The following is a 26,987-nucleotide window of genomic DNA, read 5'->3' as shown; positions in this document are numbered from 1 at the left end:
TCCCACGGACATCTTGATTATTGGCAATGCTGCTGCTGCTGCAGCAAGTGGCAGATAAGGCATGTGGGGTGGCCACACAGTCGCACCTGTGAATGCGGTAGTAGTGGTCCAAGGTGGACAGACATCCAACCTCACCACCCGCACTTCCGCCAGTCCCGGCCTCAGATGTCAGTCAGGGCAGCAGGAGGAGCCGGGAGCGCAGCACCGCAGCTCGGATCAGTAGAGATCCGATCTGTGGCATCTCAGACCTGCCGCTCCCTGCAGACTCGCTCCCCCAAGCCTGCGGACCCATTATTCCACCACCCACCCCACCCCCGCGCGCGCCGTCGGGGGGGGGGGGTGGCCACATTCCGGGAGCAGCAGCATCAGGCTCTGACCGCTGTAACGTGAGTGACAGCGGCGGCCATAATTGGGGGGATCAGCGGCATGCGTGCAATCGTGTGGGGGTGCCATTAGGAGGTGCCTGTGCACCTCTGGCACCCCCCGTGTGCACGCCTATGGTGGCGGGGGTTACAGTGGCGGGGGTTGGGCCCCCCTGGCTCAGGGGCCCGGTCGCAGGTGCGACCGCTGCGACCCCTGTAGCTACGCCACTGGTTGTATAGACATACATGACAGCTGGGAATGGTGTTGGAAGAAGCATACTTACCTACTTTCTGGCTGCCCTTTCTGGGAGAGGGCAGCCAGCTCACGGGGGCGGGACCACCGGGAGTGAAAAGGGGTGGGGCGGAGCCACATGAGTGGCTACTTGTTTCGGGTCATGGTCAGAGCGATCACCCCTTTTTATCCATGCCCCCGATGTGCAATGGCATTTTTAAGGCATTGCGCTGTGGTGGGCGGGGCTAAAACAGCGCGATTATTGCCATTTGACCCGCGGAGCAGGAGCCGGGCAGCTTTCCGGGCGGGTTGCCCCTATTTCCGGGGGGGGGGGGGGGGGGGCCTTTGTTCCTTATAAAATATATAGAAAAAATATGCAATTTCTTGGTTTCAAAAATGTCTTGGCATAACTTAAATATCGGAATGTTATAACCTTGTCTGTGTGATTTAATTTATTTAAAGCTGAAATCAATAAGAAGAGAGGACGTTGGGAAGTGAAGTTAAAGTTAGGCACATAACATACCGCATGTGATTTGTCTTCCGACCACAGGATGCCGGAGTCACAGTAGTAAATAAAAGATAAGACCATAATATAACTGCATTGGGAACAGATATTAAATTATGAATATGATGTAGAAGCAAATAATAATAATTATTGCCAAGCAGCGTTGTGTCTGGTTCTGTAAAAATGCATAGAGCAGCAAATTGTAAGATTAAGGGTCCGCTTTATAATATTTGCATTATAAATGCAGCCTGGGAAGGGACAGGAAGAGTGCGATGTTTTAGTCCGCAGCACAGGGGTTAAACAGTATCAGACACTGTAACAAATCGTTTTGCTGTGATGGGATCAACAACCGATACGGCGTTACACAAGGGCCACTAAAGCCGCATTTCTAAGCGATTTTACTAGATCGCTTAGAAATGATGTACGGATCACTCCGTGTGTATGGCCACCAGCGAAGGCGATGTGCGATCCCCTGCGTCGTTATCTCCGGAGCGGACTAGATTTATACTGCATGCATCACTGACTGTTTTCATAGTTCTGCCTAATACACATAAAACCTGTGTGAAATGGGCAGATTCGCCAGAAAATTCTACTGTGCACTTGCGCTACTGATCAAAAAATTGTTCAGTCTGGCATGCCGGATAGCCTGAGGTCTAATGCAATATATTTTAAGTTGCAAGCCGGTCACACTTGACTCTCCCATGTGCAGTCTTGTTCTCACTTGATGAACTGGGTGGTTGCATTGTGCTATCTTACAGTATGTGCTGCACTGAGACAATGCCAAGGGAGGAGGAGAAGAAAAGAAAGGGCACCCTTATATCACAGATCAGGGTTTATAAAAGATATAGCCTTTATTAGGTATGCTCTAAAATGGATAGTAGGTTCCTGTACCAGGATGGATTTCTAAAAAAGCGCAGCAAAAATATGTGTGATGGTGATGTAGAGACTGTCACTAGTCTTAGTATGGATATCAGAAATCCTCTTTAATCCCCCAGTTGACACCAGGTTATGGTCTGTTGTATTGGGGTGAGTTATTAAATCATAGGATTTTACTCCAGTACCAGTTATGTCTCACAGCGCGGCAGGGATTTATGCAGTGTGCGGTGCAGCAATGTTATATTATGTGCAGCAGTGCGGGAGCATGTAAATCAGCGTGATACTAAATTGCAATGAGGTACAGCAAGGTAAGAAAAGAATAAAGTGTCCACTGGTCGAAACCAGTGGTTACCTGGGAGACCCCACCGGTATGGCAATGGGAAGCCGGGATGAGGTCTGCTGCTGAGCCGAATGAAAGTGTATAAGCGCTCGCCGCTTCCTGCTGGCGTCCCTGCCTTGAGTGAGCCGGTCACGTGTGTGCACCACGTGTCCCGGCGGAGTCCTCTGACGTACGTTTCGCTACGCTTGGTCACAGAGGTGTGCTGCACATCAGATGGAAAAATACTACAGCTATCATGAAGTTGGTGTTGTGATATACTGTTACATTGCATCGCTGGGTTAGTGCATTGCTTAGCTGTCTAGCTAGGGTTACTTACCTGTGTTATCAAAGACCTGGCCCCTGTGTGTAATCCACCAATCCATGCAATGCATTCCTGCTGACCCTTTCTGTCAGCCACACTCACGCAGTCGCATTCATGCAGATCCTTCCTGTCAGTCACACTCATGTAGTTGCATTCATACAGACCCTTCCTGTCAGTCACAATCACGCGGTCGCATTCATGCAGACCCTTCCTGTCAGTCACACTCATGTAGTTGCATTCATACAGACCCTTCCTGTCAGTCACAATCACGCGGTCGCATTCATGCAGACCCTTCCTGTCAGTCACACTCATGTAGTTGCATTCACACAGACCCTTGATGTCAGTCACACTCATGCCAATAGAGAAGACCCACCAGCTATGAAAGAGCACTTAGTGATCCTAGTCGGTATAAACACTTATTTTAAGTACTTTACTTGCACAGCGAATATATTTTCTGTTACATACAGTACAATTACTATATAAAGAATATAGAATGTATTCTTTTATAGAGCAATTCTTATCACTGAGTACCACAACATACAGAAAAAAACAACAACTATTAAGCTCATGTGTATTTGTTAATTGATTACATCTCCATGATGTGAGATTATAATGTGTAAAAACATAGACGTGGGTGTCAGAATATTTATAGTGTTAAAGCATTACTTATGCTTTCATCGATTTTAAAAGAGCTTTGAACACTTTTTCTGCAGTGTGTTGCGTATCAGTAATGTGTCTGCCTGCACCTTGACTTACATACAGTCTTCTTTGTTCACTTATATAAGAATTACTTGGCTTTCCCTTGAGCCCTATATTTATTCTCTTTGTTATGTGTCATCCGATGTCCCTGTTCCTTTATTAGAAACATAAAAGGTAATTGATTTGTTGCCTCCTTAATGAGCATAACAACAAAGAGCCAGAATGACGGTAAACAAAATCAAACAACATAATAACAACAGACTTTGTGAAGATGCCAAAATATGCTAAAGCCGGGCATACATTATGCAATTATTGTCACAGGGCCAGATTCTCTAAGCTTCAACAGTGATAAAATGGAGAGTGATAAACAGCCAGCCAATCAGCTCCTACCTGCCATGTCACAGACTGTGTTTGAAAAATGTCAGACAGGAGCTGATTGGCTGGCTGTTCATCACTCTCCATTTTATCACTTTTGAAGCTTAGATAATCTGGCCCCCAATCCTCTAATTATAATGGGTGGTCGCGATTCATCAGTGATGACCCAGCTCTCGGGCCTGAAAAATATTTCAACATTTCCCACTTGATCCGATTATCCGTCGCTGGATCTAGCAGTGTGTGCACTGCCGCAGCGGACCGCCCAACGTGTCTCCTTTATATTCACAGGGAAGGAACAGTGAAATGTTTCCTCCCCAAGGGAAGTCATACACTGGGCCAGCAAACAGGTCAGCGTCGCCCGCCACCCTGCCGAACATAAGCCACCCCCCCTGCTGCCGGAAGATGTGCAGGAAAACACTTCCCCTCGCATGCGGCCAAAGGGGAGAGAAATCATTTGATCGTCACCAATAAGTCTGAACTGACATTTATTTCAGACGGAGATGGACGAAAAGGGCGCTGACGTCATTTGACATCAGCCGCCTGCCCCGAGCAAGCATCGGCCCAAGGGAAAGCCCAGTGTTTTCATGGGGATGCCCATAAACTGCTGGCTGTTCCCCTGCTCCAGCCCCCTGTCCGCCTTGTCCTCCCCTCTGGAGTGACTGGCCCGGCCATTGGACATGGCGCTGAATTTGGCCCGCTACAAGCGGTACTGAATTGGCCCTCCTGTGACATACCTCCCAGTGTATCACCACCATATCTGCCACTATACTTTTCAGCAGGTAAATGAATGCCCAGCTTGTCTTGGTCAAACACCTGGAAGGTTCTGATACATTAAACAAATTATCATTTTTTTCATTTTCAGATTCCCTACTATCCACGCATGGTATAATATCGTGACCGCTCTTGGCTGTTGTTTTCTATCACGGATGACTGATTGGATAATCGGAACCTAATGTTTCTCGACAGTTTAAGGCCCTTTTATGGTCACGGTACAAACTGTGCAATAAAGCAGGCCGGTTACATGATTGTTGGTAAATTGGTCCAATTGTATAGTGTGGCAGCTAAGTACAGATGGAGCGGGATTCATGTGTCCAGGGGATGGCGATGGCGACGCCAGCCGCCATCCCCTGCCCAGCGCCATCTGTATGCCGGAAGGGGACGCGCGCGCACGAGGTGCGTGCGCGTCCCCTTCCGACGGTGCTGCCCTCGGTCGCCCGGTGCCCACACTGGGCGACCGCACCCCCCGCCCCCTCCTCGGGTCCCCCCCAGCCCCCTCGAGTGGGAGGCGGACAGTATTGCGTCCGCCTCGCTGCCCGGATACTGAGACGCGCGTGCGTGGGGGACGCACGCGCGTCTCAGTCAGATGGAGCGCCGTGTTGCTGGCGATTCGCCAGCAACACTGAGGCCGGATTCATCTGTAGTTCATTTACTACTGGCAACAAATCACAGCGATCAACATCTAATCCCCATCAGATGCTGGACAGGGCAGATGGTAAATGAGGCTTGGCGATGACCAATGAAGGTGTAAGCGGTCATTACACTACCACAGTAATGGTAATACCAGCAGATGAGCAGCTTTGAGGACGGCTTTGCATAGGGCTCCGCTATGCAAAGCCGTCCTCTCCCTGCTGACAGCGCCGGGCAGGGGGAAAACCGCTCAGTGTGTATGTGCTCAGTGAGCGGCTTTCTCCCCAGCAATGATAGCGACCATCGCTGCCCATACAAGCTGGGCATAGTCGCCCAGTGTGTATGGACCTTTAAAAGAACACTAATGAAGAAGATACAAAGACAGTAAGATACTATGTTGCACCTCTCTAAAGTGATTTCATTTTTCTTTCTATCAACTGCATTATCATCCTGAGGTTTCATAAAATAAATAATACAACAATTCTACTAAACAATAAAATTACAAACCGGAACGAACCAGATATGTAAAAAAGAAATAAATAATGCATTAAGTCAATAAATACAGCTCTATTGTTATTGTGGGTTTTCAGGTGCAATTACTAACAGAACAGTAGAACTACTGTGTAAACAAGGTCACAACTATATCAATAATAATAATTACCAAAGTACTCAAGCCAATAGGAATATGAAACAAATGGCCAATAAATGTGGCCAAGATTCATGGTCTTGCAGAGGAGGCGCCTATATCACACTCCTCAGTACGGTGACTTTAGAGAAAGCTAATAAAAAGTTCCTACTAGAACTGAAGGTCTGCATCAGAGGTGGACGCAATCTCGATGTACATAGTCATGAAAAACACTATGGTGCGTACATTCCCCTGAGTGTATGCAGAGACCACTGCTGTGTACGGAGTATTAAAACTGGAAAGGCAAAATCAGTATCCTGGTCAGTATCCTGGTCAGTATCCAGGAGGTGGTCTGAAGTGAAAGCGGCTGTGTTCTCAGATACACAGCAGCAGTCATAGAGGCCAGTTTCAGAGGAATGGCAAAAGAAGATACTGCATCTGGCATAGGCTCGTGCAAGGGTCGATGGTGCACAAAATGGTACTCTAGTGGTGGAGTGTCCAGAACCACCTGCTCTGTTGCACCGCCCACTGGATTTGAAAGCTATTGCCTCAGGACTTACAAAGTCCGGCGCACACTAGTTCACAAGGAAAAGGCTAAGAAGAGCATTTATCGCCACCGCAGCTCCGCATACATAGCACCAAAAGCACCTGTAAATCAGGCCATGAGTGTGATGTATGAACATGTGTCTAGTCTCTCTGGCTCTCAACAGCAGTGGTGTTGAGAGGGGGGGAGTGGGTACTTTTTACCCAGGCCCGGGTCTACTAGAGGGGCCCAGGTCCTGCTCCCCATTGCAGGGAGATGGGCAGCTGGGAGTGAGATGCTCAGTGCCGTGTGCTGAGCTGGGGAGAGAGACAGCTGCAGCGGCAGCCTGTCATCTCTCTCCCTCTTGTTTATTTTTTCGCATGGGAGCATTGCCATGGCCCCTCCCAGAGTGTGAATTCACAGCCTTGCGAGTCCCCCCCACCACCACCACTCTCTGGTTAGTCACCCCCCCTTCCCCCGGCATGGCAGGTTCACCTGTATGGCTGCAAATGGAGTTTTAACAAACCTCCATTTGCAGCCCATGGGGAGACAACCACATCAGTCGATTGGTCGCCGACCATCGAATGATGTGGAGGGTGCATGCATATCTAAGTGACTCTCGGGTCACTTACATTTGCATGCAAACTCTACAGGAACTAGGTGGGCAGCTGATATCCGGCTGGTAAAGGGGGGGGGGGACTTTTTTAGTTATATAAGTGAAAGTCGAAAAACCAAATTTGGAGTAATAAGACAGGCAGATAGTGGAAGTCTTCTTTAAGGGAGAAAATGTAATAGCAGATCATATTAATAATTATTTCTGCTAAGTATTCACTGCTGAAAGAGAGGGGAAGGGGCCACAGTTAAGTTGCAAGTATATTCAGAAAAATTAGGGATAAACAAGTACATTTACAGAGGAGAAAGTCATTTACAGAAGTGGATAAATCAAAAGAGCTTAAAGGGGAGCTGGTAAAACCATTACCAAAATTATTCATCCAGTCACTAGCTACTGGAGTAAGCCCAGAGGACTGGAACATAGCAAATGTCGTCCCACTGCACAAAAGTGGAAGCACAGAAGAGGTAAGCAACTACCGACCAGTGAGCCTTACATCAATAGTAGGGAAATTGATAGAAACACTCTTAAACAACAAGTTGTTGAATATCTCAAAACCAGCAACTTACAGGATCCTAAACAGCATGGATTTACTGGGGGAGAGATCATGTCAAACACATCTTATTAACTTTTTTAAATGGATGACTAAAGTAATAGATCAAGAGGGAGCTTTAGATGTAGATTATCTAGACTTTAAGTAGGCATTTGACACTGTCCCATATAGCAGACTGTTAAATAAACTTGAAAGCTTGGGATTGGATTCAAAGATGGTTGAATGGATAAGATCTTGGTTGCAGGATAGAAAACAGAGAGTTGTAGTAAATGGAGTATAGTCACAGGAGGGACATGTTACCAGTGGAGTACCCCAGGGATATGTACTTGGACCAGTGCTTTTTAATATCTTCATTGGTGATATTGCAAATGGAATTGAGGGTAAAATGTGCCTTTTTGCAGATGACACAAAGGTATGCAACAGGGTAGACACACCAGGAGGGGTAAAACTAATTATTGATGATCTAGGTAAATTACAGGAATGGTCAAGAGCATGGCAACTATAGTTTAATGCCAAAAAAATGCAAAATTATGCACTTGGGTCTCAAAAATCCAAAGACTTAGGGCCTTATTTTGGTTCACTCTTTCTGACAAAATCCTTCTTAGATGGACAAAACCATGTGCACTGCAGGGGGGCAGATGTCAAATGTGCAGAGAGAATTAGATTTGGGTGAGTTATTTTGTTTCTGTGAAGGGAAAATACTGGCTGCTTTATTTTTACACTGCAATATAGATCTCACTTTGAAGTAAAACCCCACCCAAATCTAATTATATCTGCACAAGTTACATCTGCCCCACCTGCAGTGCACATGGTTTTGCCCATCTAAGAAGGATTTTGTCAGAAAGAGTGAACTAAAATAAGGCCCTAAATATAGTATAAATGGCACTATAATGGAAACTACTGAGGAAGAGAGGGATCTAGGTGTCACTATTCAGGGGACTTAAAGGCAGGTAGGCAATGTAACAAAGCAATGAAGAAGGCAAGTCAGATGCTTGGTTGCATTGGGAGAGGTATCAGCAGTAGAAAGAAAGAAGTAATAATGCCACTGTATAGGTCATTGGTACGACCTCACCTAGAGTATTGTGTTCAGTTCTGGAGGCCATATCTCCAGAAGGATATAAATACATTAGAGACTGTACAAAGAAGGGCAACTAAAATGGTGCATGGCCTACATCACAAAACGTACCAGGAAAGACTAAAAGATCTTAATATGTATAGTTTACAGCAGAGAAGGGAAAGGGGGGACATGATAGAAACTTTCAAATATATCAAGGAGTTTAACAAGGTACAGGTGGGAGACATTCTTCACAGGAAGAGGAGCAGCAGAACACGAGGACATTCACTGAAACTAGTGGGAGGGGATATGGTCGACCATAAGATGGTCGACAGTCATTAGGTTGACACCTTTGGGTCGACATCAATGTTCCCTCTAATTTGACAAAGGCTGTGTGCGGCAAAATATTTTGGCTGTGCAACTTTGGAAGGAAATTTCAATTTTTGTGCGTCACTTATATATCTGGAAAATGGCGTTCAGCATTTGTGTTAACTTTCAATGTTTAATATCATTTTGAAGTAAACATTCAAAACACAGCACACAATGTAGTTAATTGGTGAAACACACATTAATTGAGTCCACAACTGCAAAAATGGACCACTGCTACTTTGTGCGCTCTGTTGTAATGTCTGTGCGCACGCTCATCGAGTTGTGTGCGCGCGCACGTGCGCACAGCTTAGAGGGAACACTGGTCGACATACAGGAAGGTTGACAAGGGTCTAGGTCGACATGGGTAAAGGTCAAAAGGGGTCTAGGTCGATAGGGGTTATGTCGACATGGGTTAGGTCGACGGTCAAAAGATCGACATGGTTTTTTGACTGTTTTTTTTTTGTACCGAGATGTGCCGACAGGCGGTACTTCATGCCCTACCATCCACTAGGGCGTAGTGGGAGAATAAAATAGTGTGCCGAGCGTAGTGAGGCGGCACTGTGCTCGAATCACGCGAGCACACTTAAAATCGTGTACATTTCGACTGTGTCGCCATTTGGGTAAAAAAACAAAACATGTCGACCTTTTGACCATCTTATGGTCGACCAAACAATCCCATTCCGGGTCGAGAAAGATTCAGGGAAGTTTGAGGAAAAATTACTTCACAGAAAGAGTAGTAGATAAGTGGAATAGCCTCCCATCAGAGGTGGCAGAGGCAAATACAGTAGTACAATTGAAACATGCTTGGGATAGGCATATTGTTATCCTTAAAAAGAAATAAGGAACAAATATGGTTTGAGGTAACATGTTTAAAAAAGGGGCAGACTAGATGGGCCAAGTGGTTCTTATCTGCCCTCAAATTCTATGTTTCTATGTAAATTTGTTAACCGTCAGTTTTGGTTCAGAAGTGTAAAATCTGATAATTTGTCATCCATCGGACTACAGCTGAGGCAATGTCAGATGGATTTTGCAGCTCTAACTGACAGAGGGTTTGATCTTTGAGTTCAAATCCAGAGTCAAATAGAAGTTCAAATATGAAAGCAAAACCATCCAGAGAGAAGCGCTTCACAGATGACTATGGCCCTTATTCTGATTGGTGCGGATATTCCCGCATTCTTACGGTGCAGTCCGCACGCCACGGTGTTTTGCCGCGTGCGGCCATCGTCCGTAGAAACGCCCACGTGTCCTCCGCATTCGGACGGACTCACTCTTTAAGAACAGGGCGTGTTTACGGACGACATACAAAGCATGCGTGTGCGGGAGAAACACTCCGATTCGGCACGGTATTACAGAGTATTACCGAGTATGCTCGGGAATACCGCATCCGAACGGGAGCCAAGCGGTGCTACCGCACGTAAGCGGAGTATTTACGCCAAACAACCCACTATGAAGTATCTTCTGCTATACATCACATGACCCACTTATTCAATTACCTATCCTCATAAAAAACTGCTTATTTGGAATTGGAATCAATTAGATTCCAATATATCCTTACAAGCATGCCTAACACATGCATTGCACACATTAACCCTTACAGCAATTGAAGTGCAATGGTTTCAATTAAAGCACTGACAAGCGGCCTATTAGTGAGTAATGAGTAAAGGAGTAGATTCTATTGGGTTCAGGTGTTAATGGTTGTAGTCATTAGGCGTACGTCCGCCTACCGCATGAACGAGTGGTGTCCGCAAAGCAATAGTACACTTGTGGACACCGCACATTTCTGCCCTTTTTCATCGCGTGCATTCGGAGTGGTTTCCGAATGTACGCCCCCCAACATAAGTGTACTCCCCCGTGTCCGCCCATGTTTCCGCCCCGTTTTGCCCACTTTGAAACTACGCCCATGTGTCATTCCGCATGACGCCCATAATACGCCCCTATTTCCCGACTGATAGCGGTGAGCAGTTTTGGACGGGATTTGCCCGAACTGGTACCGAGTCAAGGCGTGGCACATGCGCGTAGCGTTCTCCACGCATGCGCAGACGCCGTAAAGACGCGATCCGTAAGTACGCGGTAAAGTCCGCGTCAATCAGAATAAGGGCCTATGATCTGTGCAGGCTTCTGTGCTATTCAATGTAACTAATACTGTAGGTTAATATATAACCAAAACCAGCCCCAGACCTCTCAGCCTGGGATGGTACTGAAATATTGAGAAGAAATAAAACAGAGCAGGGTTTCCCCTTATTTCCAGTTACCAATACCAGGCTGATCTGGTTGGGAGTTGACCATAGGCGTGCACAGCTCGTTACATTAGGGTATGCATCGCCTGAAAAACATTTCTATTTCTGCAGGGGGTGTCTATAACCAGGGGTGTCTATAACCAGGGGTGTCAGAGTGTGATTATAGCATTATCTTAGTCCTTAATCCACTTCTTTTAACTAAACCCAAAACAGGACGGCACACCAAACATAGGGACAATGCGTGTAAAAAATTTAGGGTGTGGCTTCATGGGGAAGGGGCTCGGCGCCACGTAATAGTACTAATTCACATAACACAACACAGTAGTGTCCATTATTCACACTACACCACACAATAGTGCCACTTCTACACATTGCGTAGGTACAGCTTAGGCACACTGCACCACAAAGAGCCCCATAGACATTCTGCGCCAGCTACAGCCCCTTAGACACATTGCTCCATGTAAAGTCCCTTAGACACACAGTTCCTGGTAGCGCCCCTTAAATACATTGCGCCTGCTAGAGCCCCTTGGACACATTATGCTATAAGTGCGCACACCATAATGCCTATTACACATTGTGACACACAGTGATGCCCATTACACATTGTGCCACACACCATAATGCCCATTACACATTGCCACATACTGTAATGCCCATTACACATTATGCCACACCATAATGCCCATTACACATTATCCCACACACTGTAATGCCCCTTACAAATAATACCCTCACCAGTGCCCCTTATGTATAATGTCCCCACCAGTTCACCTTATGCATAGTGCCCCACCAGTGACCGTTAGCATAAGGTCCTTTACAATTAATGGCCCCACTTGTGCCCGTTATAATAAATGCCCCCAGTGAACGCGCCACTCTGGGCCGGCCACAACCACTGCTGCTGGCCACTGGCCAACTTGCAGGGTGCTGACCGTACCTGGGAGTCACCCATCAGATGGGAGACACGATGCCTGTATCCCTTGCCTCTATGGCACTTCAGCTACAGGGCATCCAGTGGCCCATGGCCATTTGAAATGCAGCACCAGCTTATGAGCCAATCAGAGCTTGTGGAGCGGCAGCCACGCTGTTTGGCTGCCAAGATGACAGCTTTGATTGTCTCATGGGGGCAGTCGGTCCCCATGAAAATGATGTGCGTTCCCATGGGTATGTCACAGGATGTCAGCCGCCCGCCCCGTCTTCAGGCAGGCATGGAGAACTCATTCAACAGTCGATGATTTCTCCTGCAGCAGCGGCATGCAAGGGGATGGGTCTTTGTTATACATCCCCATCAAATGTTTGCAAGGGGAAATTGGGGACAAGGGGGGTGGGTGTTCGGCGGGGCGGCCTTTCTGATGCTTGGCAAGCTGAGAGCTTTGTAGTTTACTGAGCCAACCAGAATAAGACTCTTAATGCCATGCAAAATGCAATACGAGACCCATTTACATCGTTAGCTTGTGCTATATGTAAAGATGTATTAGGTATGGTCCTCAAATAACATGATGGAGTTATAGTTTGAGGATGTTTCTGACCTCTTCAAAACCAGAGGCAATGTCAGACAAAAATGAAAAAAAAAAAAAAAATTCTATTTTTATTTACTTCTATAGCAACCAGATGAAACAAGTACTGGACTGACATTTGGGGGGTGTTGCAGCACCACAATTACATAGGATAAGAGTAGTCTGATAGTAGTTTGCATCTGTCCAAATAAGACACAACCTAAGTAACAAGCAGACATTATCCAACCTGTTCTAAAAGACTGGCTGAAGTATATCTGGGGTCCTCTGGAATTCTTTGTTACATAATTTATTAAACACCTCAAACAAGCCTGACATGACAGGTGTGTGAATGTGTTCCTGAAACACCCCCACTATCCACGTCAGCCCGAAGTGTCACGAGCATAGCGTGATCCGCTGGCGTGGAGTTGATTTTATAAAGTGTGGCGAGCGCAGCAAGCATCCTAGCCCGAAGCATGGCGAGCGCAGCGAGCCCCACGAGGGGACACGTAAAATGAGCCCGAAGCGTGGCGAGCGGCCGCGGATTACTTGTCGTGTATTCTGCGTCCCCTCGCGCCCCGCTGCGCTCACCAATGCTTCGGGATCGTTTTACAAATCCCCTCACAGGGCTCGCTGTGCTCGCCATGCTTTGGGCTCGGTGTCTTGCTGCGCTCACCAAAACTCCACGCCAACGTGGATAGTAGGGGTATGAACAGGTCGGGAGGATGCGTACTGCAGGTCCGCCAGCGCAGGGGATTTGGTGGTTACCGGCGCTTAGTGAGAGGAGCTCACTAAGCTTGCCAGGGACGCCTGGGACAGAGCTTCCGCTTGCGGGGGACACTACGCTGGGACACTACGCTAACTACGCTAGGCTGCTGTTGGGCTACGCTGACAGCATAGCATGCCAACATGAAATTAAACAAGTACCAAAATAATCTATAAACAAATTAAAAATAATTATTTACATCAAATGCAGTTTGTATCTAAACAAAAATAAACATGTGTTTTCCATAATATAATTTCCGGAAAAAGCCCCTGGTTTATAGGGCAACAGAAGCTGATAGAACTAGCAGTGTGGACAAGAATTGTCATGTTCCGTTCTTTACCAATGTCCTGAAAGAAGCGAAGGACATACTCATGAATTGATAAAATGGAAAACACAGTGTCCTATATTTTTAAGGAACATATACAAATTATTCATACGAATTGCTTTTCTTCATTTAGCGATTTATTGTATAAATGTGATATATCTAAAATATTGTAATTACAAATTGTGTAATGTTTTCTGGAATATCATCCATTACTTGCTTAGATAGTTCAGGGGCTGTTGCTTAGATAGTGCAGGGGCTGTTGCTTAGATAGTGCAGGGGCTGTTGCTTAGATAGTGCAGGGGCTGTTGCTTAGATAGTTCAGGGGTTGTTGCTTATACCCCTTTTACACCAAAAATCCCAGATCCGACCAGTGTTCCCTCTAAGCTATGCGCATGTGCACGCGCACACAACTCGCCGAGCATGCGCACAGACATTACAACAGAGCGCGCAAAGCAGCAGTGGTCAACTTTTTGCAGTTGTGGACTAAAATAATGTGTGTTTCACACATTAACTACTCATGTGCTGTGTTTTGAATGTTTAAATGTTTTGAATGTTTAATATCATTTTGAAGAAAAGTTAACACAAATGCTGAATGTAATTTTCCAGTTATATATAGAAGTGACGCACAAAATAAAAATTTCCTTCCAAAGTTGCACAGCCAAAATCTTTTGCCGCACACAGTCTTCATAAAATTAGAGGGAACATTGGATCCGACCCAGCATTTGGAAAACGGATTCAAGCCAGGTCAGATCCGGGATTTGCACCGTTTACACTGCGGTGCCTACCTGCAGTGTAGACGGAGACGATGCTTGGAGATAACATCATCTCCAAGCGCCGGGACCACCGATCGCCGCACTGGGGGCAAGCCCAGCACAAAGGTGAGCTGCTAGGCTGCCCCCAGCCCCCGTGCACCCCCCCCCCCAGGCACACACAGACATCCATTCACCTCCTCTCTGCTGCTGTTAGCCATGGCTAGCCATGACCAAAGGAGCAAAGATGAAACTTGCTCCTACTGTAGCCCCATAGATGAGTAATGGTAATAGCTAATCATTGTAGGTGGTGGCTATAAGTGGGTCCAGGATTCCCCTGCCAGGTGGGGAGTGCACCAGATACAGAATAAGAACCCCATGACCTGGTTTCCCATGGGTGGGGTTATGGGGGACCAGTAAGTGTGCACATACCAGAGGCAGATTTAGACCTCATGGGGCCGGTTTGGGGCCCTCATTGCTCAACTAATCCATAGTACTATATTTTTGCTGCTGATTGTAGGTGGCATTGATAGAGTACCTTGGTGTGTGCACAGTCTACCTATAAATCATCAGCAGCAGCATTGTGTACAAATCTTAATCAGGTCTTTTGGAAAAAGGCTTAATACCGGTGTCCCTTTTAAAGAACAATTACTGCCCACATACAGGGGATGAAACCATTTTCTGTGTCCAAACATTTTTTTTACCCTATCAAACAACATCATTATGTCACATGGTAACTGCACAATGCTCCTCTGGGAATGTTTTGGACGGCCAGGGTATCTTTATTACACCTTGGTATCTGCTAGACTAGGTTGCCTTGTGGAAAATCCTCCTCTATCACATATACAGTACATTCCTACAAGCAGACAGGGGGCTACATAATTTGTAGAATCCTTTGAATGTTCCTACTTCATATAATATCCATGTGATAGGCACAGTAGATGGGCCACTTATATATACTGGACTCACCATGAGAGCCACTGCACTGGTAACTGTAATAGTCCTTTCAGTCTGTAAGGCTAGAGTCCAGCATAAATAAAGTACAATTTCTGCACTCAATTGATGCAGCTGTTTCATAGGCTGGACCAAAAATCCATAGGAAGCAGATACTAAGACCCAGGGCTTCATGAATTCTAGTCAGGCCTCATGAAAATAGTTCATATATTGATGCAGCAAGGTCATTGGTAGTCTGCTTAGATAAATTAGTTTGGCCTAAAAGAGAGTAGAGTGGAGGACATGTATAAGAAGCACAGGTGTACATGATTTGGGACCTCTAGGCTCTGGGGTATGGATGTATACTGATAAGCTAAAGCATACATACAAAACTGTAAACTGTACAAAGCTGTACCATTCCTGGCTGCAGCTCACAGAAGTCTATTGAACTGGACCACGGCACCTCGGTATTGGTTATTTCTTCTACCGAATTCTTATTCTTAATCTTATTGGGTATGTAAACTGTGACACAGAACCTGGGGCAGTACGGATGGTGTAATGCAGTGGTTCCCAACCCTGGTCCTCAAGTTCCCCCAACAGTGCACATTTTCCAGGTCTCCACACAGAATCACAAGTGCTATAATTAGCTCCACCTGTGGATCTTTTCACATGTGTCTAAATAATGACTGCACCTGCCGGGTGACCTGGAAAACGTGCACTGGTGGGGGTACTTGAGGACCAGAGTTGGGAACCACTGGTGTAATGGTTAGCATTACTGCCTCACAGCGCTGAAGTCATGGGTTCAATTCCCACCATGGCCCTAACTGTGCAGAGTTTGAATATTCTCCCCGTGCTTGCGTGGGTTTCCTCTGGGTATTCCTGTTTCCTCCCACAATCCAAAAATATACTGGTTGGTTCCCAACAAAATTAACCCTAGAATGTCTGTGTGCGCGTGTACATGTGGTAGGGAATATAGATTGTAAACTCCACTGGGGCAGGGACTGGTGTGAATGTTCAAATATTCTCTGTATGGCGCTGCGGAATATGTGCCCGCTATATAAGAAACTGGTAATAAATAAAAAAGGACCAATTTAATTTTGCGGACACTCACTCTGTCACGATTGAAACTGAACTTTTTTCTGTACACAGCGAAGGGTTCCCACATGGGTGCTGCACACAGTGGCCACAGATGCTTGTGGCAAACAAAGAGTGGTAGGAGGGGTATAGCCCCCCTCTTCTTCCTCCATTACATCACAACACCCCTTGCCCCGATCTGCTCACATCCAGTGTTGGGGGGTATGCAACATACGTCCACAATTCTGACTGTCCACATTAAATTGCTACAATTAGAAGGTAAGACCCTCATACACTAGTCCTACTTGTCTTCAAGGCAAATCAAACACAATTTCCCTTGAGCACCCCCACAAGCTCAATGTTCCCATTACATGCGACTTGGTACTTGATGCCTAACTCTGGGGGTTATTCTCGTTCACTCTTTATGACAAATTCCTTCTTAAATGGACAAAACCATGTGCACTGCAGGGGGGCAGATGTAAAATGTGCAGAGAGAATTAGATTTGGGTGGGGTTTTACTTCAAAGTGAGATCTATATTGCAGTGTAAAAATAAAGCAGCCAGTATTTACCTTGCACAGAAACAAAATAACTCCCCCAAATCTAATTCTCTGTGCACATTTTACATCTGCCCCCCTGCAGTGCAGATGGTTTTGTCCATCTAAGAAGGATTTTGTCAGAAAGAGTGAACTAGAATAAGGCCCTCTGTGGCATGTGATTTATCGCATGTAAAAGGACTTGCATGCAGGAAGTTGGACGCTATATATCACAGGTGCATACCCTCCAATATGACCCATTGCATTCGGTACACAATGCCCTGCTACTGGACTTCCCCATTAATGTATGATTGACATCACCTGAGTTGAAACACCCTTCTCGTCAATTACCTAGTTCCACACAGGTGCTGGAAATCATACATTAAGAGAAGTCCAGGAGCAGAGCATTGTGTACTGAATGCAATGGGTCATGTTGGAGGGGTATGCAGGTTATAAAAATCACACACAATATCAGATACGAGTTATCTTAAGGTGGCCATACATCTACAGATCGATTGTCAGATTGGGCTGGTTGGATCAAAAACTGGTAATGGATGAGTGACAGTTTTTGGCAGTTTTCCAGCATTTCAAAGCAAATGGTCAACTGTCATTTGCTCTCATCCATTACCAGGTATTTGTTCCAACCAGCCCAATCTGACAATCGATCTGTAGATGTATGGCCACCTTTATGTGCAGCACCTCCAACCTCCACTGACCCAATGCACACGGGACCACACATCGGGTTGAAGCAGATGACAAACACATGCAATTTGGCCTGATTTCTCTGCCTGATCCATCGGAATTTGGTGAAATCAGGCCAAATTGTAAGTAACTAGTATATGGGGCTTTAAAGCTGGGTACACACAAGGCAGACATGTTGGTGGACCTGTGATTGCACCAACAGATTCAGGTAAGTATAAGCACTTACCTATCAGCCACGGGATACATACCTCCCAACATGACTCACTCCACAAAATGCTCTGCTCCTGGACTTTCCTCATAATGTATGATTACCATCACCTGTGTTGAGAAATTGCTAAGAAAGGTGCTTTAACACAGGTGATGCAATTATAAATCAAGAGGGAAGTCCAGGAGCAGAGCAATGTGTCCCTCCTGGAGATGGTCATGTTGGGAGATATGTGGATGCGCTGGTCAGGACACCCAGCTAGATGGGCATGTTTCCCACCCAGCTGTGACATCAGCCCCTGCAGCAAGTATACTGGCTGTGCTTCAAAGCCGTTGTGATATGCCCGTGAGCGCCGTTGTACAGTATATAGACATATTGGGTATACACCCCCTGCTGACAGGATCACAATATATCGGCCATATACTCTAAAGGCCCCCATACACTATGCGATTTGGGCACGATTTTGCCCGATTCGGATGAATCGGGCCGTAAAATCGGCCCAAATCACATATGGAGACATGCCCTCCGACCCGATGTGCGGCCCCGTGCACATCGGATCGGAGTCGGCAGGTCGGACGGGCTGCACATAAGATTTTCTAAATCTTATGTGCTGCCCGGAGCCTTGCGGGGACTGCAGCTGGCGGGGGGACCTACCAGAGCCGGGCGGAGGGATCAGGGGAGCGGCACAGGGAGCCCGGCAGAGGAGGAGAAGAAGCTGCTGTCAGCGGGAGCAGGGGGGGCGGCGCAGAGTACCAGAGAGCCGGGCAGGAGAAGATGCTGCAGCGGCAGCGCGAGTGGCGCCGGGAGCAGAGCACTTAAAAAAAAAAGCCCATACAAACGCATAGGAAGCCATTGATTGGCTGAGACCTCTCTCAGCCAATCGCTAATTGGCTGAGAGAGGTCTCAGCCAATCAATGGCTTCCTATGCGTTTGTATGGGCTTTTTTTTTTTAAAGTGTTCTGCTGCTCCCGAGTCCCGCCTCTGCCCGGCAGCGTCTTCTCCTGCCCGGCCCGGCTCCCTGGTACTCTGCGCTGCCCCCACTGCTCCCGCTGATGGCAGTGGCTTCTTACACGGCTCCCTGCGCCCCAGCCCCAGGATCACCGGCGCCCCCCCTGCCCCTCACTGCCTGCCCCCTGCTCCTCACCGCCCGCAGCTCCCCGTTACATGTGGTAAATCGCAAGCGATTTATCACATGTAAATTTGGCACATCAAGTGACAAATTGTATGTGAGCCTCCCGGGGAGCTGCCGGGCGGCTCACAGGAGAATTGGGTCCGACTTGTCCTAAGGACAAGTCGGCCTAATGTATGGGGGCCTTAACAGCTGATATATTGCCTAGTGTTTATCAAGCTGAACTTTTGCTATATCAGACGGGCAACCTTCTGCTGTTGTGGAAATACGCATCCCAGCATGCCCTACCACAGTTTTAGCATGGCTTAACAGCAAAACTGTGGCAATGCATGCTGGGATGTGTTGTTCAATAAAAGTGATGTGCCACAGGTTGCCTATTCTGGCTTTGTTGACGTCTACGATGCTTATAACCTAATGAATTGCCTATTATGCCCATTATATCATGTTAAATCACACAAATATTATTGCTACTTAACTGCTTTACTTAAAATCGGCTAAAATAAAAATATTCAGGCTTCCAAACGAAGCGAGAAGGCAGCCAGTGCAGCCATAGGGAGGGAGAATCCTGCTGACTGCGAGTGGAACATGTCCTCACAACAATTCTCCCAGCTGACATCACGCTACCTGCACTGTCATGTGGTGCATCCTATACAATTACAGATGAGTCAGGGAACCCTGGCCTGGGCTGGCAGTGATGATAGTAGAGAAGGAAACACGAGTATGACAGATGCTTATTGCCTTTCATTGTGAGGAGATACAATATAAATGCCTTTGTTTGCATAACCAAAGGAGATGGCAAATTACAGCAATCATAATGCAGGCACACAACACAAGGAAGAGCCTGGGGAAACGTGAAGGAAAAGCAGGGAGAGCCATGTAGACAGAATGTCATTATACTAATTGCACGCCTTCCTCTGCTCAATCCCCCCTTGTCCTTAAAGAGCCACTTACCCCCCGAGGAGTGGATCTTCTTTGATTTCTTCTGCAAGGACATTTTTTTTTTTTTTTTTTTAAATGAGGCTGCAGTAGGTCAGGATGTGTGGCTGATACAGTGTGTACCTATCTGCAGCCGGCTGCTAATGCATCCCTCTGCCACACACACTGACAGGAGGGAGGGGACACACAGAGCAAGCTGCTGATACACCAGAGGGGACTGCTGCCAGCTCGGGATAATATTATCCCAGCACAGGTATTACAAGCTCAGCGGATTACTGTGGCACCTTACCATTACTGTAGCACCTTATTACTGTAGCACCTTACCGTTACTGTAGCATCTTACCGTTACAGTAGCACCTTATCATTACTGTAGCACCTTACCGTTACTGTAGCACCTTATCATTACTGTAGCACCTTACCGTTACTGTAGCACCTTATCATTAATGTAGCACCTTACCATTACTGTAGCACCTTACCGTTACTGTAGCACCTTATCATTACTGTAGCACCTTATCATTATTGTAGCACCTTACCGTTACTTTAGCACCTTATCATTACTGTAGTACCTTACCATTACAGTAGCACCTTACCGTTACTGTAGCACCTTACCGTTACTGTAGCATCTTACCGTTACAGTAGCACCTTATCATTACTGTAGCACCTTACCGTTACTGTAGCACCTTATCATTACTGTAGCACCTTACCATTACTGTAGCACCTTACCATTACTGTAGCACCTTATCATTATTGCATACCTCCCAACTGTCACGATTACAGCGGGACAGTCCCGATTTTCGGGTCCTGTCCCGCTGTCCCACCCGCGGCAGGCATTGTCCCGCTGCGGGGGGTGGCAGTTGGGAGACCCTCCAATCTAGTAGAATAGACGCTGTGCGCATGCACACAGCGTCTATTCTCGTATGAATAGACGCCCCGCCCCCTAATTCATCAGGACAGGAGTTGGGAGGTATGCTATTGTAGCACCTTACCGTTACTTTAGCACCTTATCATTACTGTAGCACCTTACCGTTACCGTAGCACCTTACCGTTACTGTAGCACCTTACCGTAACTGTAGAATCTTATTGTTACTGTAGCACCTTACCGTTACAGTTCCACCTTACCATGACTGCAGCACCTTATCATTACTGTAGCACCTTACCGGTAATGTAGCACCTTATTGTTAGTGTAGCATCTTACCGTTACTGTGGCACCTTTTCGTTATTGAAAGACGATGGAGGAAGACAAACCTGGCAGAGGATAAATTAAATCTAATCAAACACATTGGAAAATACCAATCAACAATCACCTGCAAGAAATCAGAGTTCCTTTCAAATGAGATCATGGCAGCAAACAACAGGCCCGCTCAGCTTTTCCGTACAGTGGAGATGCATTGCAAACCAGCATGTCTGCAGCCTAATGAGACCCTCTCCCAGTCAAGATGCAATAAGTTTGCAAAATTCTTTGCAGATAAAGTATCTATCATCCGGGCTGGAATCCCCACAGTGACACCAAAGGAGTACCTGTTCCAACAGACCAAGCCTGCCAGTGTAAGACACCTGCCTTCATGGGACATCTTTGACCAAGTGGATGTACAATACATTGCTGGAATTTCCTGACTGTTGCATCCCTCCTGTGAGCTGGACCCTGACCCATCCAAGCTTCCTTTAGGGTGTATGGAAATAATCGGCCCTGCATCTGCAAAAATAGTTTAATGCTCTTTGAGGACAGGCGTTTCTCCTGAACCACTCAAGGAAGCAATAGTCAGACCACTTCTTAAAAAAAATCTAATTTAGACCCCGACTGCATGACCAACTACAGGCCAGTAGCAAATCTTCCTTTTCTAGGAAAGGTTATAGGTTGCAACTTAACTAGAGACCCTCCTGTCAACCCATGACATTTATGATCCATTCCAGTCAGGATTCAGGAGAAGACATAGCCCAGAAACAGCTCTGGTTTGTGTGCTCAATGATCTTCTAATTGCAAGGGACAGAGGAGACTGTTCAATCCTAATCCTTCTGGACCTCTCTGCAGCATTTGACACCATTGACCATGGGATTCTAATTGAGCGCCTGAAAAATTTCTGTGGTCTGGGTGGCACAGTCCTTAGCTGGTTCAAATCATTTCTCGCTGGCAGGTCACAGAGAGTTTCATCGGGAGTATACTCTTCCGTTGTGCCGTTGTCCTGTGGTGTCCCACAGGGTTCTATACTATCTCCTATGCTTTTTGCAGTATTCATGCTCCCACTGGGTGACATAATCAGACATCATGGCCTGGTCTACTACTTCTATGCAGATGATAGACAACTGTACCTGTCCTTTGCTCCAGGCACCGATAACACAATAACAACCTTAAATGACTGCCTAGCTGAGCTCCAGGAGTGAACGAGTGCCAGGTGGCTGAGACTGAACCCAGATAAAACAGAAGTCCTGATGATAAATCACAGGACAATATGGCAGCATAGCCAACTGACAGGTCTTACCCTAGGGGGCACAGCACTAAAAAACTCTGATAATGTGCAGAATCTGGGTTTTGTCCTGGATAGTGGCCTGACACAAACATCAGGTGTCAGCCACAATCAAATCCTCATTCTTTCATCTGAGAAACATAGCCAGAATCAAGCACTTAATTCCCTCAGAAGACCTGCCTAAAGTCATACATGCATTTATATCATCACGCCTAGACTACTGCAGTGCCCTCTATTTATTTATTTTATTTAACAGTTTCTTATATAGCGCATACATATTCCGCAGCACTTTAGAGAGAATATTTGAACATTCACATCAGTCCCTGCCCCAGTGGAGCTTACAATCTATTTTCCCTACCACATGTACACGCACACCTAGACATTCTAGGGTTAATTTTTTTATCCTAAGAGTATATTTTTGGATTGTGGGAGGAAACCGGAGTACCCGGAGGAAATCCACGCAAGTACAGGGAGAATATACAAACTCCGCACAGTTAGAGCCATGGTGGTAATCGAACCCATGACCTCAGTGCTGTGAGACAGTAATGCTAACCATTACACCATCCGTACTGCCCAACCTGGGTCTCCCATCAAAAGAATTGCACCGCTTGCAGCTGGTACAAAATGCAGCCGCCAGACTATTTAACTAACCAGCCGCACTCCTGCCACATAACACACATTCTATACTCCCTTCACTGGCTACCTGTAAAATGCTGATCGTTTTCAAGATTGGCTTATTCACTTTCAAGGACCTACATGACCAGGTCCCAAGGTACCTGCAGCAGTTCTGATTCCTTACTGTCCTACTCGATTACTACGATCCTTTGAAGAAGGACTTCTAACAGTACCTAAAATCTCCCTGGATTCATCGAGCTTTCAACTTTGTTGCTCCAAATGTTAGGAAAAATTACTTCACAGAAAGGGTAGTAGATAAGTGGAATCAGAGGTGGTAGAGGAAGACAGTACAACAATTTAAACATGCTTGGGGTAGGCATATGAATATCCTTACAAAGAAATAAGGATCAAAAAGGGTTGAGATTCGGGCTTCTCCCGAAGGGGCAACCTGAAAAAATAGGCAAATATGACATTATCGCTACTGAAGCACCTTACAGTTACATCTGTAGCACCTTACAGTTACATCTGTAGCACCTTACCAGTAATGTACAACCTTAATGTTACTGTAGCACCTTACTCTTGCACCTTACCGTTACTGTAGAACATTATCGTTAATGTAGCACCTTTCCATTATTTTAGCACCTTACTGTTACTGTAGCAACCAAATGTTACTGTAGCACCACATAGTTATTGTAGTACCTTACTGTTACTGTAACACATTACCATTACTGTAGCACCTTAATATTACTGTAGCACGATATAATTACTGTAGCACTTTATCGTTACTGTAGGACCTTACTATTACTGAAACACCCAGGGCCGTTTCTAGAGGCGGACAAGCCGTGCAGCAGCCCGGGGCGCAGCACGGCTTGTCCGCCTCTGTTGAATAGCCGGGGCGCCCGGCAGCTCCCCCCACGCCGCTGCCCCCACCTTACTCCGCCTCTCCCCGGCTTCCGACACTGTTGGATAGCCGGGGCGCCCGGCAGCTCCCCCCACGCCGCTGCCCCCCCTTCCTCCGCCTCTCCCCGGCGTACGTACGCCGCGGCCACACCAGCAACAGATGATTTGAAAGGGGAGGAGAGGAGCGCATAGCGCGTCTCTGCCTTCCCCTGTCTGTGTCACTGGGCTGTTAGCGAATCATCTCGCAGGCCGGCAGCCAATCAGGAGCCAGCCCGCGAGTTATGATTGGCATAGTGAAGGGGAAGGAGAGATGCGCTAGAATGCGCTCCCCTGATCCCCTCCCCTCCCCTGGGAACTGATGAAGCAGCAACAGCAGCAGCAGGAGACCCGGACTCTGCTTTCCCCAGCAGCAGCAATGGTGAGTTGTGCTGCTGCTGGGATATAATATTCTAGCACTGTGGGGGCATATAGGTCTTGCACTGAGGGGGGCATATGTGTGGCACTGTGGTGGCATATATGGCACTGTGTGGGCATATGTGTAGCACTGTGGGGGCATATGTGTGGCACTGTGGGGGCATATATGTGGCACTGTTCGGGCATATTTGGCACTGTGGGGGCATATATGTGTGGCATTGTGGGGGCATAGCTGTCACTGTGGGGGCATAGCTGTCACTGTGGGGGCGTTTGGCACTGTGGGGGCATATTTGGCATTGTGGGGGCATATATGTGTGGCACTGTGCGGGCATAGCTGTCACTGTGGGGGCATATATGTATGGCACTGTAGGGGCATATGTGTGGCACTGAGGGGGCATATCTGCCATTGTGGGGGCATATATATGTGGCACTGTGGGGGCATATATGTGGCACTGTGGGGACATATTTGGCACTGTGGGGGCATATATGTATGGCATTGTGGGGGCATATATATGTGGCACTGTGGGGGCATATATATGTGGCACTGTGGGGGCATATATGTATGGCACTGTGGGGGCATAGCTGTCACTGTGGGGGCATATATGTATGGCACTGTGGGGGCATATCTGCCACTGTGGGGGCATATTAGTAAACAGCATCAGTTGTATGGCAGCGGCGTGTGGGGCATAATGTGTAATAGGCATTACGTTGTGGGGAGTATTGTGTAATTGCCATCATGGTGTGCGGCATAATATGTAATTGTCATCACAGTGTGCGTAATGTGTAATTGTCATCACAGTGTGCGTAATGTGTAATTGTCATCACAGTGTGCGGCGTAATGTGTGATTGTCATCACAGTGTGCGACATAATGTGTAATTGTCATCATGGTGTGCGGCGTAATATGTCATTGTCATCACAGTGTGCGGCGTAATGTGTAATTGGCATCACGGGTAAAAAGTGTATAATGAATTAAGTAGCCAGTCATTGTTTGGCCTTGATCTGTGAGGCGTACTAGGTAACTGTGTGGGCCTTTATATTTTTATGTCACTGTGTGGCCTTCAGCCCGCCAACTTAAGTGCGGGAGGACAATGTCTAGACGTGCAGGTTGCAAAAGTGAGATGTAAGGTAATTGTTTCCTGATAGACCACGCCCTTATATTAAGCCACGCCCCCTTTAAAATAAACCACGCCCCCTATTTCGGCGCGCGCAATTTCTTCTATACCATGTTATGTGTTGGGGGGGGGGCGCATTTTTATTTCTTTGCCCTGGGAGCTAAATTGTCTAGAAACGGCCCTGGAAACACCTTATCGCTACTAAAGCACCTTACCAGTACTGTAGCACCTTACTGTTACTGTAGCACCTTACCAGTACTGTAGCACCTTACTGTTACTGTAGCACCTTACAGGACTTGTCGAACAAATATTTATTGTACTACCGTATATATTATTTGCAAAAATAAAAAGTTTTTATTTTTTTAATTATTTTAAATTTATCTCACTTACCAATCTGAGAAGCACAGGCCCAGTATTTCCAGCTTCGTTTAATTATTTTATTTTTTTCCAAAATCTAAATGATTGAATTTCTGGTAATATTCATTATAAAAATATGCAGTTTAAAAACTGGGTACATACATAAAACATTTAATACGAAAGCAAACAAAACTTCTTGAATGCTTGTATAATTGAAAAAAACTCCCACTAGTTAGCGCAGTTGTATCTATGCAGCCAGTAATGGGATCCCCTTCTTGGTTTCCCCACACCTCACAAATTCTTAATGGTAAAACAGGTAAGTGTAAATACACAAATGAAGTAATCCCTCCACCTGCGCCGGTGGAGGGATCACTTCATTTGTGTATTTATACACTTACCTGTTTTAAAACTTCCTGTTATTACCTTTGTAAGGTCGCGCGCTACCTGAGTCTCTACCCAGGATGTCCCTGCAAAATTCACTGAAGTGTGAGCGCTTCGCCGAGAAAATGGCCATCGTGTTATTTTTCCAGAGATCGGCACATGCAAAGTACAGTCTGTGCCCTCTAGAGCTCAGACTCTATTGCGGCCCGAACTGAGGAGGCTGCAAACAGCTCCTCCTCTCTTTAAGAGCCCATGTTGCTGTGGCTTTCCATTAAAACTTGTTCCTGCTCTATGGCAGCTGTAGTTTCTTCATCCAATTATGGCTTTCTATGTCTGAGTATGTACGTGTGTGTGTGTGTATGCAGCCGCAACACTACCATAACATGGTCATAGTGTAATGTGGACTAGGTGACATGAGGGAGATTGCTAGACTAATGAGGGAGAGAAGGAGATTGCTGCTATTTCAGCGAGTCTCCTGCAGAATGTAGGAGGGTAGATAACTATGCATAAGACAAACTGTCTACAGTAGAACCACCTGTCATCGTCCAGGATCCCCAATATATTTTCAAGACATTTCTGAGATTGTACCACTCTGACTTTGTGTGCAAGCTATCTGGATGCATGCGCAGTGCGACAGACACATAAGAAAATAATGGCTCCATCGTATCATCAGTCTATGCTGAGACTTTTAGCACCGCTGGACTTATATGTCAGCATATGCCAGCACTGCTGGACTTATAAGGCAAACTGGATAACACCCCTGGACTGCTACCGGACACTGGACAGCACCATTGGAATTATACAGCACACATGGCGTTACCCCTGGAATTATAC

At 46.5% G+C, this 26,987-nt stretch overlaps 1 protein-coding gene across 5 annotated transcripts in view; it reads right to left on the bottom strand.

Annotated features, from left to right (window-relative positions):
* ATP8A2 (ATPase phospholipid transporting 8A2) overlaps positions 1-26,987 on the bottom strand; it is a 683,532-nt gene that overhangs the window by 632,126 nt on the left and 24,419 nt on the right. For 2 of the 5 annotated variants that reach the window (XM_083169885.1, XM_083169887.1), the window contains exon 1: positions 19,927-20,083. The exons of the other annotated variants lie outside the window; for them this stretch is intronic. In XM_083169885.1, the coding sequence (XP_083026011.1) occupies positions 19,927-19,969 (43 nt within the window). In that variant the 5' untranslated portion in view covers positions 19,970-20,083. Of the gene's footprint in view, positions 1-19,926; positions 20,084-26,987 lie in introns of those variants that run through there. 5 annotated transcript variants of the gene reach the window in all.

This window comes from Crinia signifera, chromosome 2, assembly GCF_055691185.1.
Source record: "Crinia signifera chromosome 2, ASM5569118v1, whole genome shotgun sequence".
NCBI lineage: Eukaryota > Metazoa > Chordata > Amphibia > Anura > Myobatrachidae > Crinia > Crinia signifera.
Note: the sequence above shows the minus strand (reverse complement) of the source record. Positions and strands in the feature narration are given on the sequence as shown.